Source organism: Choloepus didactylus, chromosome 1 (genome assembly GCF_015220235.1).
Source record: "Choloepus didactylus isolate mChoDid1 chromosome 1, mChoDid1.pri, whole genome shotgun sequence".
Lineage (NCBI taxonomy): Eukaryota > Metazoa > Chordata > Mammalia > Pilosa > Megalonychidae > Choloepus > Choloepus didactylus.
Window position 1 is genome coordinate 249,754,727 of NC_051307.1, and position 18,306 is coordinate 249,773,032.

At 41.8% G+C, this 18,306-nt stretch overlaps 1 protein-coding gene across 7 annotated transcripts in view; it reads left to right on the plus strand.

Moving 5' to 3' along the window:
- The window catches only part of SLC41A3 (solute carrier family 41 member 3), a 124,597-nt gene that overhangs the window by 23,458 nt on the left and 82,833 nt on the right, over positions 1-18,306 (plus strand). For 5 of the 7 annotated variants that reach the window (XM_037803558.1, XM_037803564.1, XM_037803553.1 and 2 more), the window contains one exon: positions 8,050-8,317. In XM_037803558.1, the coding sequence (XP_037659486.1) occupies positions 8,081-8,317 (237 nt within the window). In that variant the 5' untranslated portion in view covers positions 8,050-8,080. Of the gene's footprint in view, positions 1-8,049; positions 8,318-18,306 lie in introns of those variants that run through there. The other 2 variants (XM_037803556.1, XM_037803566.1) reach the window with 2 other exon arrangements.

The following is an 18,306-nucleotide window of genomic DNA, read 5'->3' on the forward strand; positions in this document are numbered from 1 at the left end:
TTTCCCTTCTTTTTTCAAATCACCTGTATGAAAAAAAAAGTTAAAAAGAAAACAAACATACAATAAAAGAGCATTTCAAAGAGACCATAGCAAGGGAGTAAGAAAAAGACAACTAACCTAAGATAACTGCTTAACTTCCAACATGTTCCTACTTTACCCCAAGAAAGTTACATAATATAGCAACATTTCAGTGAACTTGTTCCTACTACAACCATCAGAAATTAACAGACCATAGTCATTTCTGGGCATCCCCAGAACGTTAAATAGCTTATCTGTTCTTCCTGGATTATTGTTCCCCCTTCCTTAATTGCTCTCTACTGCTAGTTCCCCTACATTCTACATTATAAACCATTTGTTTTACATTTTTCAAAGTTCACATTAGTGGTAGCATATAATATTTCTCTTTTTGTGCCTGGCTTATTTCGCTCAGCATTATGTCTTCAAGGTTCATCCATGTTGTCATATGTTTCACCAGATCGTTCCTTCTTACTGCCGCGTAGTATTCCATCGTGTGTATATACCACATTTTATTTATCCACTCATCTGTTGAAGGACATTTGGGTTGTTTCCATCTCTTGGCAATTGTGAATAATGCTGCTATGAACATTGGCGTGCAGATATCTGTTCGTGTCACTGCTTTCCGATCTTCTGGGTATATACCGAGGAGTGCAATCGCTGGATCGAATGGTAGCTCTATATCTAGTTTTCTAAGGAACTGCCAGACTGACTTCCAGAGTGGCTGAACCATTATACAGTCCCACCAACAATGAATAAGAGTTCCAATTTCTCCACATCCCCTCCAGCATTTGTAGTTTCCTGTTTGTTTAATGGCAGCCATTCTAACCGGTGTTAGATGGTATCTCGTTGTGGTCTTAATTTGCATCTCTCTAATAGCTAGTGAAGCTGAACATTTTTTCATGTGTTTCTTGGTCATTTGTATTTCCTCTTCAGAGAACTGTCTTTTCATATCTTTTGCCCATTTTATAATTGGGCTGTCTGTACTATTGTCATTGAGTTGTAGGATTTCTTTGTATATGCAAGATATCAGTCTTTTGTCAGATACATGGTTTCCAAAATTTTTTCCCATTGAGTTGGCTGCCTCTTTACCTTTTGAGAAATTCCTTTGAGGTGCAGAAACTTCTAAGCTTGAGGAGTTCCCATTTATCTATTTTCTCTTTTGTTGCTTGTGCTTTGGGTGTAAAGTCTAGGAAGTGGCCTCCTAATACAAGGTCTTGAAGATGTTTTCCTACATTATCTTCTAGGAGTTTTATGGTACTTTCTTTTATATTGAGATCTTTGGTCCATTTTGAGTTAATTTTTGTGTAGGGGGTGAGGTAGGGGTCCTCTTTCATTCTTTTGGATATGGATATCCAACTCTCCCAGCCCCATTTGTTGAAAAGACCATTATGGCTCAGTTCGGTGACTTTGGGGGCCTTATCAAAGATCAGTCGGCCATAGATCTGAGGGTCTATCTCTGAATTCTCAATTCGATTCCATTGATCTATATGTCTATCTTTGTGCCAGTACCATGCTGTCTTGGCAACTGTGGCTTTATAATAAGCTTCAAAGTCAGGGAGTGTAAGTCCTCCCACTTCGTTTTTCTTTTTTAGAGTGTCTTTAGCAATTCGAGGCATCTTCCCTTTCCAAATAAATTTGATAACTAGCTTTTCCAAGTCTGCAAAGTAGGTTGTTGGAATTTTGATTGGGATTGCATTGAATCTGTAGATGAGTTTGGGTAGAATTGACATCTTAATGACATTTAGCCTTCCTATCCATGAACATGGAATATTTTTCCATCTTTTAAGGTCCCCTTCTATTTCTTTTAGTAGAGTTATGTAGTTTTCTTTGTATAGGTCTTTTACATCTTTGGTTAAGTTGATTCCTAGGTACTTGATTTTTTAGTTGCTATTGAAAATGGTATCTTTTTCTTGAGTGTCTCTTCAGTTTGTTCATTTCTAGCATATAGAAACATTACTGACTTATGTGCATTAATCTTGTATCCCGCTACTTTGCTAAATTTGTTTATTAGCTTTAGTAGGTGTATCGTTGATTTCTCAGGGTTTTCTAGATATAAGATCATATCATCTGCAAACAATGACAGTTTTACTTCTTCTTTTCCAATTTGGATGCCTTTTATTTCTTTGTCTTGCCGGATTGCCCTGGCTAGCACTTCCAGCACAATGTTGAATAACAGTGGTGACAGCGGGCATCCTTGTCTTGTTCCTGATCTTAGAGGGAAGGCTTTCAGTCTCTCACCATTGAGTACTATGCTGGCTGTGGGTTTTTCATATATGCTCTTTATCATGTTGAGGAAGTTTCCTTCAATTCCTACCTTTTGAAGTGTTTTTATCAAAAAGGGATGTTGGATTTTGTCAAATGCTTTTTCAGCATCTATTGAGATGATCAATTGATTTTTCCCTTTCGAGTTTTTAATGTGTTGTAATACATTGATTGTTTTTCTGATGTTGAACCATCCTTGCATGCCTGGAATGAACCCCACTTGGTCATGGTGTATGATTTTTTTAATGTGTCTTTGGATTCGATTTGCAAGTATTTTGTTGAGGATTTTTGCATCTATATTCATTAGGGAGATTGGCCGGTAGTTTTCCTTTTTTGTAGCATCTTTGCCTGGTTTTGGTATTAGATTGATGTTAGCTTCATAAAATGAGTTAGGTAGTGTTCCATTTTTTTCAATGTTTTGAAAGAGTTTGAGTAAGATTGGTGTCAGTTCTTTCTGGAAAGTTTGGTAGAATTCCCCTGTGAAGCCATCTGGCCCTGGGCATTTATTTGTGGGAAGATTTTTGATGACTGATTGGATCTCTTTGCTTGTGATGGGTTGGTTGAGGTCTTCTATTTCTTCTCTGGTCAGTCTAGGTTGTTCATATGTTTCCAGGAAATTGTCCATTTCTTCTACATTATCCAGTTTGTTGCCATACAGTTGTTCATAATATCCTCTTATAATTTTTTTAATTTCTTCAGGATCTGCAGTTATGTCACCTTTTTCATTCATTATTTTGTTTATATGGGTCTTCTCTCTTTTTGATTTTGTCAGTCTAGCTAGGGGCTTGTCGATCTTGTTGATCTTCTCAAAGAACCAACTTTTGGTGATATTTATCCTTTCTATTGTTTTTTTGTTCTCTATGTCATTTATTTCTGCTTTAATCCTTGTTATTTCTTTTCTTCTACTTGGTTTAGGATTGGTTTGCTGTTCATTTTCTAGCTTCTTCAGTTGATCCATTAGTTCTTTGGTTTTGGCTCTTTCTTCCTTTTTAATATATGCGTTTAGTGCTATAAATTTCCCCCTTAGCACTGCTTTTGCTGCATCCCATAGGTTTTGGTATGTTGTGTTCTCATTTTCATTCGTCTCTATATATTTAGCAATTTCTCTTGCTATTTCTTCTTTAACCCACTGATTGTTTAGGAGTGTGTTGTTTAACCTCCAGGTATTTGTGAATTTTCTAAGTCTCTGATGGTTATTGACTTCTAATTGTATTCCATTGTGGTCAGAGAATGTGCTTTGAATAATTTCAATCTTTTTAAATTTATTGAGGCTTGTTTTATGTCCCAGCATATGATCTATTCTGGAGAAAGTTCCGTGAGCACTAGAAAAGTATGTGTATCCTGGTGATTTGGGATGTAATGTCCTGTAGATGTCTGTTAAATCTAAATCATTTATCAGATTGTTTAGGTTTTCAATTTCCTTATTGGTCTTCTGTCTGGTTGATCTATCTATAGGAGAGAGTGATGTGTTGAAGTCTCCCACAATTATTGTGGAAACATCAATTGCTTCCTTTAGTTTTGCCAATGTTTCTCTCATGTATTTTGTGGCACCTTGATTGGGTGCATAGACATTTACGATTGTTATTTCTTCTTGCTGAATTGCCCCTTTTATTAGTATGTAGTGGCCTTCTTTGTCTCTCAAAACATCCCTGCATTTGAAGTCTATTTTATCTGAGATTAATATTGCTACACCTGCTTTCTTTTGGCTGTAGCTTGCATGAAATATTTTTTTCCATCCTTTCACTTTCAATTTCTTTGTGTCCCTGTGTCTAAGATGAGTCTCTTGTATGCAACATATTGATGGTTCATTTTTTTTGATCCATTCTGCGAATCTATATCTTTTAATTGGGGAGTTTAATCCATTTACATTCAACGTTAAAACCGTGAAGGCATTTCTTGAATCGGCCATCTTATCCTTTGGGTTATGTTTGCCATATTTTTCCCTCTCTCTATTAATATCCTTTATTGTACCCATACCGAATCTCTTTAGTACTGAACCTTTCTCCAAGTCTCTCTGTCCTGTCTTTGTTTCTCTGTCTGTAGGGCTCCCTTTAGTATCTCCAGTAGGGCAGGTCTCTTGTTAGCAAATTCTCTCAGCATTTGTTTGTCTGTGAAAAATTTAAGCTCTCCCTCAAATTTGAAGGAGAGCTTTGCTGGATAAAGTATTCTTGGCTGGAAATTCCTCTCTCTCAGAATTTTAAATATATCGTGCCATTGCCTTCTCGCCTCCATGGTGGCTGCTGAGTAGTCACTACTTAGTCTTATGCTGTTTCCTTTGTATGTGGTGAATTGCTTTTCTCTTGCTGCTTTCAGAACTTGCTCCTTCTCTTCTATGTTTGACAGTGTGATCAGTATATGTCTCGGAGTGGGTTTTTTTGGATTTATTCTATTTGGAGTTCGCTGAGCATTTATGATTTGTGTATTTATGTTGTTTAGAAGATTTGGGAAGTTTTCCCCAACAATTTCTTTGAATACTCTTCCTAGACCTTTACCCTTTTCTTCCCCTTCTGGGACACCAATGAGTCTTATATTCGGACGCTTCATATTATCTATCATATCCCTGAGGTCCATTTCGAGTTTTTCAATTTTTTTCCCCATTCTTTCTTTTATGCTTTCATTTTCCATTCTGTCATCTTCCAGGTCACTGATTCGTTGTTCAACTTCCTCTAGTCTTGTACTATGAGTGTCCAGAATCTTTTTAATTTGGTCAACAGTTTCTTTAATTTCCATAAGATCATCCATTTTTTTATTTAGTCTTGCAATGTCTTCTTTATGCTCTTCTAGGGTCTTCTTGATTTCCTTCATATCCCGTACTAGGGTCTCATTGTTCATCTTTAGTTCTTTGAGTAGCTGCTCTAGGTGTGTCTCTTCTGGTCTTTTGATTTGGGTGCTTGGGCTTGGGTTATCCATATCGTCTGGTTTTTTCATATGCTTTATAATTTTCTGTTGTTTTTGGCCTCGTGGCATTTGCTGTCCTTGATAGGGTTCTTTTAGGGTTTGTAGACCAGCTGAAGTCCTTATCTCTAATTTATCAGATCTACAGCTTCGTGGAGTACACTTTCTCTAACTAACCAGCAGGTGGCGTCCACGAGCCACCTGTTCTCCACAAGCCAGATCTCCCCTGCTTAGCCTTTTTGGTGAGTGGGGGAGTGAGTCTTGTGGGGCCCAATTGGTGTCCCAAGCTTGCGTGTGTAGTTGGTGTTGCCTGCCCTGTATGTGGGGCGTGTTTCTGGGCAGTCGGGGAGGGGGGGTGGCCCTAACAATCAAATCTCCCTGATGATCCTAGAGTTTTAAAGCTACTGCAATAGTCTAATCCTTCAGTTCAGTCCTGCCACAGTTTGTCTCTGCCACTGACCCACAAGTCTTTGGTATTGGCGTATGGCTCCTGAGACTTGCAAGTGGGCCCCTCTTCCAGGCTGTGCACCCCGGGTCCTCTGTTGAGGGATGACTGTGCTATGTCACAGGTGAGTGCCGTCCCCCCAGGGCAGTTCTGGGCTGCTGGGCTGTGTTGGGAGGCTCCCAGTCTGCTCAAATGATGGCTGAATGGGGCTCTGTTAATTCACACTGCTCCCCCTTCCCAGCTCTGGGACATTCAGCTGAGGTTGCAGGGAAGGCTAATGTCCACGCCCAGTTTTGTGGTGTGTGCCTGTTATTTGAAGCACTTCCGTCAAACTGGGTTGTCTGGGGCAGCTCTGGGCTATGGGGCTGGCGATGGGCAGGAGTGTTTCCTGTCCACCAGGATGGTGGCTGTGAGCGGACACCCCCCTTTTCTTGGGAAGTTGTGTTGTTTAGTGAATTTTCTCAGCCACTGGATTATTGCCTTTTGTCTCAGAGCTCTCTTATTTCTGCTCTTGACTTGACGTGCCGAAATTTCAATTCTTTGAAGCTTTCTGTATTGAGCTTCTTAGAGTAATTGTTTTAGAAAAAGCAAAAAGGATTTAAAAAAAAAAAAAAAAAACGGCCCTCCTCAGAGATCTAATGGGTTATTGAAATGCTAATAGACAAAGCAACCAGGGCCATTAAGGAAAGGTGCCCTGGGCAGAGAGATCAGCCTTGCTTCGGGATTTGCATATGCGCCTCAAGGCCTGATCTCCGCCCTTCCCCTTTCTGTGTTCACCAGAACTCCAAAAATCCTCTGCTTTTACTTTGGAGCTTCTCGTGTTGTTTTCCTTCTATGCCCGTCTCCTCTCTGCTGGGCTGGCTGCTCTCAGAGTCTCTGGTGTCTGGCCTCAGTCTATCTATGGTTGGAGTTTGAATCAGTAGAATGAGTTTCCGATGAGAGCAGCCACTGCAATTCTCCCTTCTCCTTCCTGGAGCTGACAGCCCCTCCTCCCCCGGGACTGAGCCTGGCAGGGAGGGGCGCGGGTCCCCTGGCCGCAAAAACTTACAGATTTCGCTGATCTCAGCAGTTCCACGTTTTCATGAGTGTTGTATGAAGTATGCCCAAAGACAGATTGCTCTGTGGTGTCCAGTCCACGCAGTTCCTGGCTTTTTACCTACTTTCCTGGAGGAGTAACTAAAACATACAGCTCACCAGTCTGCCATCTTGCCCCGCCTCATCCAATCTATTTTTGAACATTTTCCTTATACCAGAAAGAATCAGAATAAGAATGAAAAATAAAAATAAAAAAAGAACACCCAAATCATCCCCCCATCCCACCCTATTTTTCATTTAGGTTTTGTCCCCATTTTTCTACTTATCCATCCATACACTGGATAAAGGGAGTGTGATCCACAGGGTTTTCACAATCACACTGTCACCCCTTGTAAGCTACATTGTTATACAATCGTCTTCAAGAGTCAAGGCTACTGGGCTGCAGTTTGGTAGTTTCAGGTATTTACTTCTAGCTATTCCAATATATTAAAACCTAAAAAGTGTTATTTATATAGTGCGTAAGAATGTCCACCAGAGTGACCTCTCGACTCCATTTGAAATCTCTCAGCCACTGATGCTTTATTTTGTTTCATTTCGCATCCCCCTTTTGGTCAAGAAGATGTTCTCAATCCCACGATGCTGGGTCCAGATTCATCCCCAGGAGTCATATCCTGCATTGCAAGGGAGATTTACACCCCTGGGAGTCAGGTCCCACTTAGCGGGGGGGGGGGGGCAGTGAGATCACCTGCCAAGGTGGCTTAGATGGAGAGAGAGGGCCACATCTGAGCAACAAAGAGGCACTCAGGGGGAGATTCTTAGGCACAATTATAAGCAGGTGTAGCCTCTCATTTGCAGCAGCAAGCTTCATAGGGGCCAGCCCCAAGACAGAGGGCTCAGCACGTCAAACCATCAAGACTATTAATTTTTAAGTTTACTGCAGCAGAGTGTGGGATGGAAGTAGGGCAAGTTAAAAGCTTGCTGTTCTTACTGAGAATCAGCATTCTTTTCTTGAATAAACACTCCCTGATTTGCTGCAAGCCTTTCGTTAATTTCCAGAGTTCTGAAAATGTTGATTCTCACAATTTTCTCCAGTTTTCTCATTGCTTTTATGGAGGAGAGAATTTTTAGAGTCCCTTGCTGGGCCATTTTTACTGATTTCCAATTCATATATATTTAATGCTCTTTTCTGTATGTTTTTTTTCTCACACATGCATATTAAATAAAGACCTATCATAAAATGAGGTTGCAGGATGCCCTGCAGAGCAGATACCAATTGAAGGTCTATGAATGATGCCAGTTTTGAGGTGGACAGAGGGCCTGAGAGGTTTTAGGGTGTAGACCCCATAGGAATCAGGAGTTCTGCCTTATAACCCCTGTTGCTTTGTGTCTCCCAGTTTAGGGCTGCCAGGGCTTTGCTGTGCTCAGATGGATGGGGCAGAGGCCCGACAGCGGAGGCTGGAAGACCATGGTAGCCTGGGAAGACTCCCTGCTGCCTTAGAAGATGGAGCTCTGAATATCCCCGAGAGCCAAGAAGTTGCCCCTAAACCACGAGTTGAGCTTGGCGGTGAGACCACCTTGTCCATTGGCCTTCAAGTGACAATACCCTTCGTGTTTGCAGGCCTGGGGCTATCCATGGCTGGTGTGCTTTTGAACTATTTCCAGGTAAGAGGGAACTAAATGGGGGTAGTGGTGATAGGGACACTGTCTAATGAAGACTAAAGAGTAGATAGCTTGACGGACATGGGGCAAGGCCTTCTTTCCCCAAATACCGTTTTTTGTATATTAAGCAGGATTCTTTTAGTTTCTAGTAACAGAGACCAACATTAATCTATCTTAAACCTCAAAGACAATTAATAGTCATAAAATTGAAATATCTTAAGGAGCTGGATTGCAGGCATTGAATGATCTAGGTGCTTAAATGATATCAGGATGCTGGCTGTTTTTCTCCCAATTCTATTTCGTTTTTAGGCAAGATTGTTCTATCTAGTGGGTAGTTTGGCCCTTGACAGTCAATACTTAGTATATATATACTCTTGGAAAAAAGACAGACCTCTTTCTCAATAGCCGTTTCACTCTCCAAAATTGACGCTAGCTCACTCCTCTAAGGTTCAGTGTCCACTCTGGTCCCAATCACTGTTTCCTGGAGGATGATATCCTCTGCTTTGTGACCCCAAGTCACGTTTTTATCACTCTTGATTTACAGCCCCACTGGCATCCTACAGAGGTAGGAATTGGAAGTAACCCATTAGACAAAAAAGTTACAAATGTGCTATACCCTTCCTGTTTTTCCACCTTGAAAGCCCCATTCTTTTCATCTTAACAGTCTTCAGAAGTACTCTCTGGAAAGGCATAACACCCAAGAGTACTTTAAGCCATTACCAGTCAGATTGTTCCTATTAGTTGCCAAACTGCTGAGAACAAAGACCGCCAGGAGTAGGACAGACTGGGAGAGGTAGGGCTGACCTGGGAGAAACGTGGAGTCCAATAGCTCTCCTTCCCTGCCTCATGCATATTACAGAGACCTCAGAGTCATGGAATTCCTTGTGCCTTTGCCAGCTCCTCACTGATTTGGAGCCAGTCAGGGTTTGAGACTCCACTCTGCCACTTAGTTGCTATAAGGCTGGTAGACTAAATATTTTTAAACCAGCATTTGAAAATCATGAGATTTCACCTAAGAACCTGAATTTCTATTTTCTCTTGCGACATTGGAGCTGCATTCCCTCATGATCATGCTCTGTAGGGGCTGCTCCTTTAGATGACCATGTTCTCTCCAGTTTGCCACAGTCTCCACCATTCCCTCTTGTTCACACCGTCCCAGGTCACTCAGTGACCTGCCCAGCCCCTGTCACAGACTTGTATTCTCAGGGACCCTTCCATCACCCCAAATTGCTAGTTCCTCAAAGTCACAGCCTTCAGTGAACCCCATGTCAGCTCTTCTCCCCAGTTTCCACCAGGACCCTGTCAGGCCCCAAAATTATTGAGTGTCAAATCGTAATCCCTGATACCCCGCTGTGACTTGACTCTATTCCTCATATTTAATCTATGACCTCCAGATCCTTGACCCCTCTCCTTTCTCCCAGTGCGGGCCCTTCAGGGCTCATGTCCTGGTGAGTCATCCCACCTTCCTGAGTGAGTCATCCTGCTATTATCTCAAGAGCACTTCAGCCCCAGGCCTCTGAGTCCCAAATATTGCCTTCCATGGATTCCTTACCCCCATCCTAATCACCTCTTACTTCAGCCTCCTCAGCTGCCCTCCTTATTTCTAGTCTCCAACCCCACAGTCTCTTCTATACACCAGTGATTTTCAAAGGGTTGATTTTATCATATGTTCCTATTAGTAAAACATCATTGAACCTGTAGCTTCTATACACATACACTGAGTTATTTGTGTATGCTTACATATACATAAATACATTGGTTGTGAATTGTATACACATGCACACATACATAAACAAATTAAATATGCACATATCTATATGCATTCATACAAATTTATAAATACCTATTGAGAAGTAGTATCATATAATGGTTAAAAGCTCAGATTCTGGAGCCACACTAACCATATACAGTATATTTTGGAGATTTTCTTTATGGATACTATAAGAGCTTCCATTATTTTATTATGGTTGTTCAGTATTCCATTGTACAGATGTACCAATGTTTATTTAACCACCCCCTTCCGATGCACTTTTAAGTTTAATAACTTAAAATAGCTGTTACTGACAAATGCTACAATGAATAATCATCACATAAGTTGTTTTTCACATGTCTGAATAAATCAAAAGGATGTGTCGCAAGTAGAATCACTGGGTCTAGGGTATGGGCATTTGTGATTTTGTTAATAGACATTTTCAAATGGCCTACCCCGGGAGTTGGACCAGTCACACCCTCTCCAACACCATAGCCAAGTAATTGTTCCCCAGCACTCATCAACACAGTTTACTGTTGATCTTTTTGATCTTTAACAGAGTGTGGGAAATTTGCATTTCATTGTATTAGCTTCTATTGCAGTATAACAAATTATCCCAGAACTTAGCAGCATAAAACAGTGCACACTTATTATCTCATGTTTTTTTGTGGGTCAAGAGTCCATGCATGGTTTAGCTGGGTTTTCTGCTCGAGGGTCTCTTGTGAGGCTGAAAATGAGGCATTGCCCAAGCTCATCTTCTAAGCTCACTGATGAGGCTATTGGCAGGATCTGGTTCCTCGCATATTGTTGGACTGAGGGCATCAGTTCCTGTCCTGGCTATTGCCCGGAGACCACCTGCAGTTCTCTCCCAGGTGGACATCTCCAGTAAGGCAGCTTGCTTCATCAGAGTGTACACTTTGCTAGCAAGACAGAAGCCAATGTCTTTTGTAACCTAATTACAGAAGTAACATCCCATCCCCTTTGTTTCTGTGGGTTAAAAACATGACACGGGGTTCATCCCACACTCAACAGGCAGAGAGGACATGAGAGTGTGGAGACCAGGAGGCGGGGATCACTGGGGAGCATGTTAGAAGTCTGCCCACCACATTCATTGTCATGTAATTTGCATTTCTTACTATGAGTGAGGGAGGTTGAGTATCTCTTGATATTTCTGTTCATATTGTTTTCCCATATTTCTGTGGGGTGGTTGATATTGATAAATCAGAGCTCTTTATATATTAGGGAAATTGACCCTTTAACTGTGATATGGATTGTAAATACCTTTCCCATTTTTGCATTGATCTTTTGACTTTGTTTTTGGTGTTTTTTTGCTGTGCGTATTTTTTTATGTAGTCAGACTAAAATCTTTCTTTTCAAGCTTCTGAGTCTGTGTCTGCTTTAGAAACCGAGCTGCCTCTTATATAACTCTCTATCCCCCTGAATATCTGGCACAGGGCAGCACTTACTAGGTGATTAAGGTATACATTCGCATAAAGAAGAAACTGCTGTATTGCCATGGGTCTCTGCATTGCATATATCAGAAGGTCAAACTTTGCATTGCAAACATTGCAGAAGGACCAACACAGAAATTATGTTGGTCTCTATAGTAGTTTCTTTGTTGGGTTTGTTAATGTTCAATTGTTGCTGACATTTGAAAAAATGGAAGCTTTCATTAAAAGTTTATATTTTCAGCTTCTCTTTAAACATCAGAAGATTTGGCTACATTTATTCCATGTATCAGTTTTTTATGCTGTTTGAAAAATGACCGTAAACCTAGCAGCCTAAAACATTCATTTCTTAGCTCACAGTTATGATGGTTAGAGGTCCAGGCATGGTGTGGCTGGGCTCTTTGTTCAGAGTCTGAAAGCCTGAAATCAAGGCATAGGGCAGGATGAGTTCTTTTCCAGAGGCTCTGGGGAAAAATCTGATTCCAAGGGTTATTCTAGTTGTTGGCAGAATTCAGTTCCTGCTGGTTGCATTCCTTGTGGTTGTGGAACTTGGGGTCCCTGTTTCCTTCCTGGCTGTCAGCTGGGAGTCACTCTTAGCTTTTAGAGGCCGTGTGTATTCCTTGCCCTTCCAACTTCAAAGCTAGAAATGGAGAAATCTCCCTTGGGTCCTTCTCATGCCTCAATCTGTGATGTCAGGGAAAGGGAACTCTCTTTTATGGGCTCACCTGATTAGGTCAGGCCTACCCAGGGTAGAGTTACATAATGGAATGCATGAATCTGACAGTAATGCAAAAAGTCTCCAGAAAAGGAACTGGGGGGTGTTGTGGCCAGGAATCCAGGCCCCATTTATGTGCAGTGGGATGAGCAATATGTGTGTGAATATGCTAAAAAGAGGGAGAGTTTTCAGGCAAGAATCATGGATTTAGCAAAGAAAGGGAGCAACCTAGCAAGGCTGAGGGTAGGGGGCAAATGGGATGACTGGAGGGGAGGGGAGATGGAGGTAGAGAGTTGTATGAGGAAAAATATTGAAGATTGGATTGGGTGATGCAGGAGATGTGGCCAGCCTGTGGAAGGCTGGCTGGGTTTTCTTTTTCTCTTTATTTCTACCATTCTGTATGTTCAGTTTGTTCATTCATTCATTCATTCATTCATTCTGCACAAACTTACGGAGTATGTGTCATGGGTCAGGTGCTGTGCTAAACTCGGGTGAATGCCACAGACAGGGTCCTGCTATCACAATCAAGTGGGAAGAGACAGACAACCAATACTGAAATATTAGATAGCAGTGAGGGCCATGAAAAAATTAAGCAGGGGGTCTTAGTTTCCTGTCATAACAAAGTACCTTCAACTTGTGTGTTCAAACAACCCAGAAATTTATCAGCTCACAATTCCAGAGGCCAGAAGTCTGAAATCTCATCTGTAGGGGAGAACTTGTCCTATGCCTTGCTCCTGGCTTCTGTAGTGGCTGCCAGTCCTTGGTGCTCCTTGGTTTGGTGCTGGCAGCACTTCAGTCTCTGCCTTCCTTGTCACACTCTCCTCTCCCCATCTCATAAGGACACCTGCTGCCCCAGGCTTCAGAGAGGGTGGAGCATGTTCCCTGGAGACTGGGGAGAGCCTGGCTTCTGCCCCACTGTTCTAAGGGAATGGTCCTGTGCCCTGGAGATGGCAGAGTCCAGCTGCCACCCAGATGCTTGAGGAAGGTGAGGCCGAGAGCATGGCTGTCTCCCCAGTGCTTGGAGATGTGGGAGACCTCACTCCAGTGTTTGGAGAGAACTCGGCTGCTGAGCAAGCCCTTGAAAAGGGTGGGACTGCTGCTCTCTCAAGCCCCAAGGATAAAACCTCATTCTATGGATTACTTTCAGACTTGGAAATCTAGTGAAGTCTGCCCTGCAGGTTTTCAGAACCATTTGGGTCCAGTTGCCCCTTTTTTCTTCCAGTTTCTCCCTATGGAAATAGGAATGTTTTATCCTGGGACTGTCCCTCCTTTGGAAGCAGATAACTTGTTCTAATTTCACAGGTTCACAGCTGGAGGAGATTTTGCCTTAAGGACAGACCATGTCTGTAACTGAGAGATTTTGTGCTTAATACTGTTACTGAAATGATTTAAGTCTTTGTGATATTGTGATGGAATGAATGTATTTTGCATATGGAAAGTACATGTCACAAGGAGAAGTGTTCTGGTTTGAAGCTGTTATGTACTCCAGAAAAGCCATGTTCTTTTTTTTTTAATGCAATTTTATTGAGATATATTCACATAACATACACTCCTTCAAAGTGTACAGTTGTTCACAGTTTTGTCATACAGTTGTGCACTCATTACCACAATCAGTCTTTGAACATTTTCATTACTCCAAAAAATAAAATAAAAATCAAAATAAAAAAGAACATCCAAGACACTCCATTCCCTTCCTCCCGCCCCCATTGTTCATTTGCTTTCTTGTAATACAGTTTTATTGACATGTATTCACACCCCCTACAGTCATCCACAGTGTACAGTCATTCACAGCACCATTATACAGTTGTGTGTTCATCACCAGAATCAATTTTTGAACCTTTTCCTTACTCCAAAATAAAAATAAAAAAAAAAAAAAAAAAAAAAAAAACACCCAAAACTTTCCATCCCCTCTATTCCACACTATTCTTCATCTAATTTTTGTCCCCATTTTTCCACTCATCTATCCATATACTGAATAAAGGGAGTGTGAGCCACCAGGTTTTCACAGTCACACAGTCACACTATGCAAGCTACATAGTTATATGATCATCTTCAAGAATTAAGGTCACTGGGTTGCAGTTCAACAGCTTCAGGTATTTCCCTCTAGCCATTCCAACCCACCAAAAACTGAAAAGTGGTATCTATATAGTGCATAAGAATACCCTCCAGAGTGACCTCTCAGCTCCATTTGAAATCTCTCAGCCACTGGAACCTTATTTTGTTTCATCTCTCTTCCCCCTTGTGGTCAAGAAGATCCTCTCAATCCCACAGTGCTGGGTCCAGGAAAGGCCATGTTCTTTTAATCCATTCCTGTGGGTGCAGACCTATTGTGGGTGGGATCTTCTGATTAGGTTATTTCAATTGAGATGTGACTCACCCATTCAAGGTGAGTCTTAATCCTTTTACTGGAGTTCCTTATAAGAAGATAAAAGGCAGAAAAGAACTCAGAGAAACACACAGAGAAGTTTGGAGAGAAAAAGCCCCTGGAGGAGCTGAGAGAGGAAGCCACTGAAGTCAGAAGCTGGAAGCAACGAAACCCTGGAGAGGAGGACCAGCAGACACCAGCCATGTGCCTTCCCATGTGACAGAGGTGTCCCAGATGCTGGTGGCCTTTCTTCAGAGAAAGGATCATCCTGTTGATACCTTAATTTGTACATTTTCACAGCCTTAGAACTGTAAATTTGTAAGCTAATAAATCCCCATTGTAAAGGCCAACCCATTTCTGATATATTGCATTTCAGCACCTTTAGCAAACCAGAACAGATTTTGGGAACACCCTACTCTGGCACGACCTCATTTTAACTTAACTAATTCTATCTGCAATGATCGGATTTCCAAATCAGTTCCCATCCATCAGTTAGGACTTCCACTATCCTCTTGGTGAACACGATTTGGCCCTGAAAGCAGGGTGGTGTTTGGGGTATTTGGGGTGGGAGCAGTTTTGGAGAGGGAGGCTCAAGAAAATCTCCTTGGAGAGGAGTGACAGGAGAGCAGCTTTGAGCAGCTCTTTGCAGGTTTGGGCCAGAGCCTGGGATGGGAGCAAAGTCTCCGAGCCTTCATTTCTCTCGGTTGGCAGATGCTGCTAGTCTAGATCAGAAGCAGAAAATAAAGAACCTTCTAGTTATTAAGAATTTGATTAGCTTGAGTTCTCAACAGGATAGGGAAGAATTCAGGCCTTTTAAGAATGACCATTGGGCTCAGATCCAGTCCCGGCTCAGCTGACCCCAGAAAGGGCCTAGGAGACCATGTGGAAACTGGCTTCCTGGAGAAAAGAACCAGTACCCAAAGAAGAATGAGAAATGAAAGTGGGGTATGGTGATGTGCATTTCAAAGCCCTCTGCCAGCTCTTGGCAGACCCTCCTAATCGTGCTGGGGTGACAGCCGCCCTAAAAGGGAGGGGGTTGGAATAATCAGTGGTTTTGATGCCCAGGCCCCAATCCCAGAGATTCTTGTCCTTTTGGACTGGGGTGGGGCCTGAGCTGCATTTTTCACAAGCTCCCCAGGTGGTTGTGATGAACATAATGGTTTGAAAATCACTGATCTAGTAGCACTCCCTCACTTGTGAGGCTGAAGGGAGTGGGTGAGAGACCCAGAGAGCACCGGGGACTTTTTCAGGGTCACCCAGGAAACCACCTGATGCTTGACCCTGATTCCACCAACTCCCTGCCCGGAATCTAGTTCAAGCTCTTTGAGGTTTTCCACTGGGCTACTGAACTATTTTTAAAATGACATTCTTGATTTTCTGGATTATGACCCAATAAGCTGTGCTGACATGTTTTGTTCTCAAGTTGCACAGAAAAATAATTTCTCTCACATAATGGCATTCTTTTTTTTGGCAAGTTTTTTTTTTTTTTTTTTTTTTTTTTATGTTTATAAAAGCAAATAACCATAGAAGTCAGATTGTAGGAAAATTATAAAATATAGATCATCTGTCATCAAACCACCCAGAGGAAGCTACTCTTGGTATTATGGTATATATCTTTCTGGATTTTACTGCATGTATGTTTGTGTGTATGCATGCTTATCTTTATTTGTCCTTCTGTTTTTAAAATTTTTTATGGTTGATTTTTTAAAACAAAAACATGACACATTTTTTGGTAATGATTTGTAACTTCCTTAATTAGTAACCTCTTTCTATATTAGATTATGCAATGACTGTCCTATTTCCTTATCTCCTGTACTGACAAGAATGGTACAGGAGTCCACTGTGTGTGATTATGCATTGTATTATGATACTTGAACATAGTCAAAACTGTAAAGAAATTGCAGAGGTGCTGAAGTCAGAAGAAAACGATCACTTGTTTGAGGGCCTCTCTTAGTCTGCCAGGGCTGCTATAACAAATACCACAGCTTAAACAACAGGAACTTACTATCTTGGAGTTTTGGAGGCTAGAAGTCCAACATCAGATGTTGATAGGTTGTGCTTTCTCCTGGAGTCTGTAGTGTTTTCTGGTGTCTTGTTGGCAATCCGTAACTCAGTGTCTCCTCCAGCACATAGCTACTTCTCTCCTTCTATCTCCTATTCCTCCTTCTACTGGGTTAAATTTCCTCTGTTTATAAGGACCCCAGTCATACTGGATTGAAGCCCACCTTCATTCAGTTTGGCTTCACTGTAATAACACCTTCAAAGGTCCTGCTCACAAGTGAGTCCACACCCACAGGAGCAGGGTTAGGACTTGAACGTGTCTTTGCTGGGGACACAATTCAATTCCCACTAGCTGTGTGCCCTGGGAATGGGTATCCCATGACAGTTGTGTTCAGCAGCCAGAGTAACTGGCCTGCCAAGAGGGCTCTGTCTTAGGTGACCTGCCTTAAATCAGTAAATTTCTGCACCACTTTTCTCAGAAACTTACCATTTCTGTTGACCCTTTATTGCTTCAACTCTTGTTTGAACAAACTGATCAAAAACCATGAGTGATCCGCTCTCTACGTGGGACCTGACTCCCCGGGGTGGAAGTCTCCCTGGCAATGCAGGATATGACTCCCGGGAATGAATCTGGACCCAGCATTATGGGATTGAGAACATCTTCTTTGCCGAAAGGGGGATGCAAAATGAGACGAAATAGTTTCAGTGGCTGAGAGATTTCAAATGGAGTTGAGAGGTCACTCTGATGTTCATTCTTATGCACTTTATAGATAACACCTCTTAGGTTTTAATGTATTAGAATAGCTAGAAGTAAATACCTGAAACTACCAAACTCCAACCCAGTAGTCTGGACTCCTGAAGACAATTATATAATAATGTAGATTACAAGGGGTGACAATGTGATTGTGAAAATCTTGTGTATCACACTCCCTTTATCCAGTGTATGGATGGATGAGTAGAAAATTGGGGACAAAAACTAAATGAAAAATAGGGTGGGATGGGAGGAATGATTTGGGTGTTCTTTTTTATTTATTTATTTTTAATTCTTATTCTCATTTTTTCTGGTGTAAGGAAAATGTTCAAAAATAGATTGGGGTGATGAATGCATAACTATCTGATGGTCCTGTTTACAGTTGATTGTACATCATGGATGATTGTATGGTATGTGAATATATCTCAATAAAAATGAATTTAATTAAAACGAAAAAAACACGGGTTATCGGCAGAAGCAGGGATTGGCAGATGGGCATAGGGGCAAAGGAGTGGGCAGGTGGGGAGGTGAGGTGGGAGAGCCTGGGCCGGGAGTCAGAACTGAGGGCTCAGTCCTTCCTGTGATACTAATGTGCCCTGAGTTCTCAAGGCCTTGGTGTCCTCGTTTGCAAAAAAGGAATGCTGCACTTCCTGGTGAGCATCCTAGGGATATTTTGGAGGGCCAGTGATTTACTGATCGGGGCTTTGAGAAGCATGAACTGCAACACACATGGCAGTAAAGATTTTTGGTCCATTTGTTCATTTGCAGGTTGCTGAGTGCTGCTTGTGTGAGGTTGAGCCTGTCGTATACTCTCCTTATTCCTTGGCATGTCCTTCAGAGTGCTTGTCATGGGTCATAATTACATTTCCCTTTTTATGATTATCCATAATGCTGGAAAACTCAGACACATCTGGCTTGCAAATGTACCCCAGCATTTAGAACAGAATCTGGCAAATATTAGG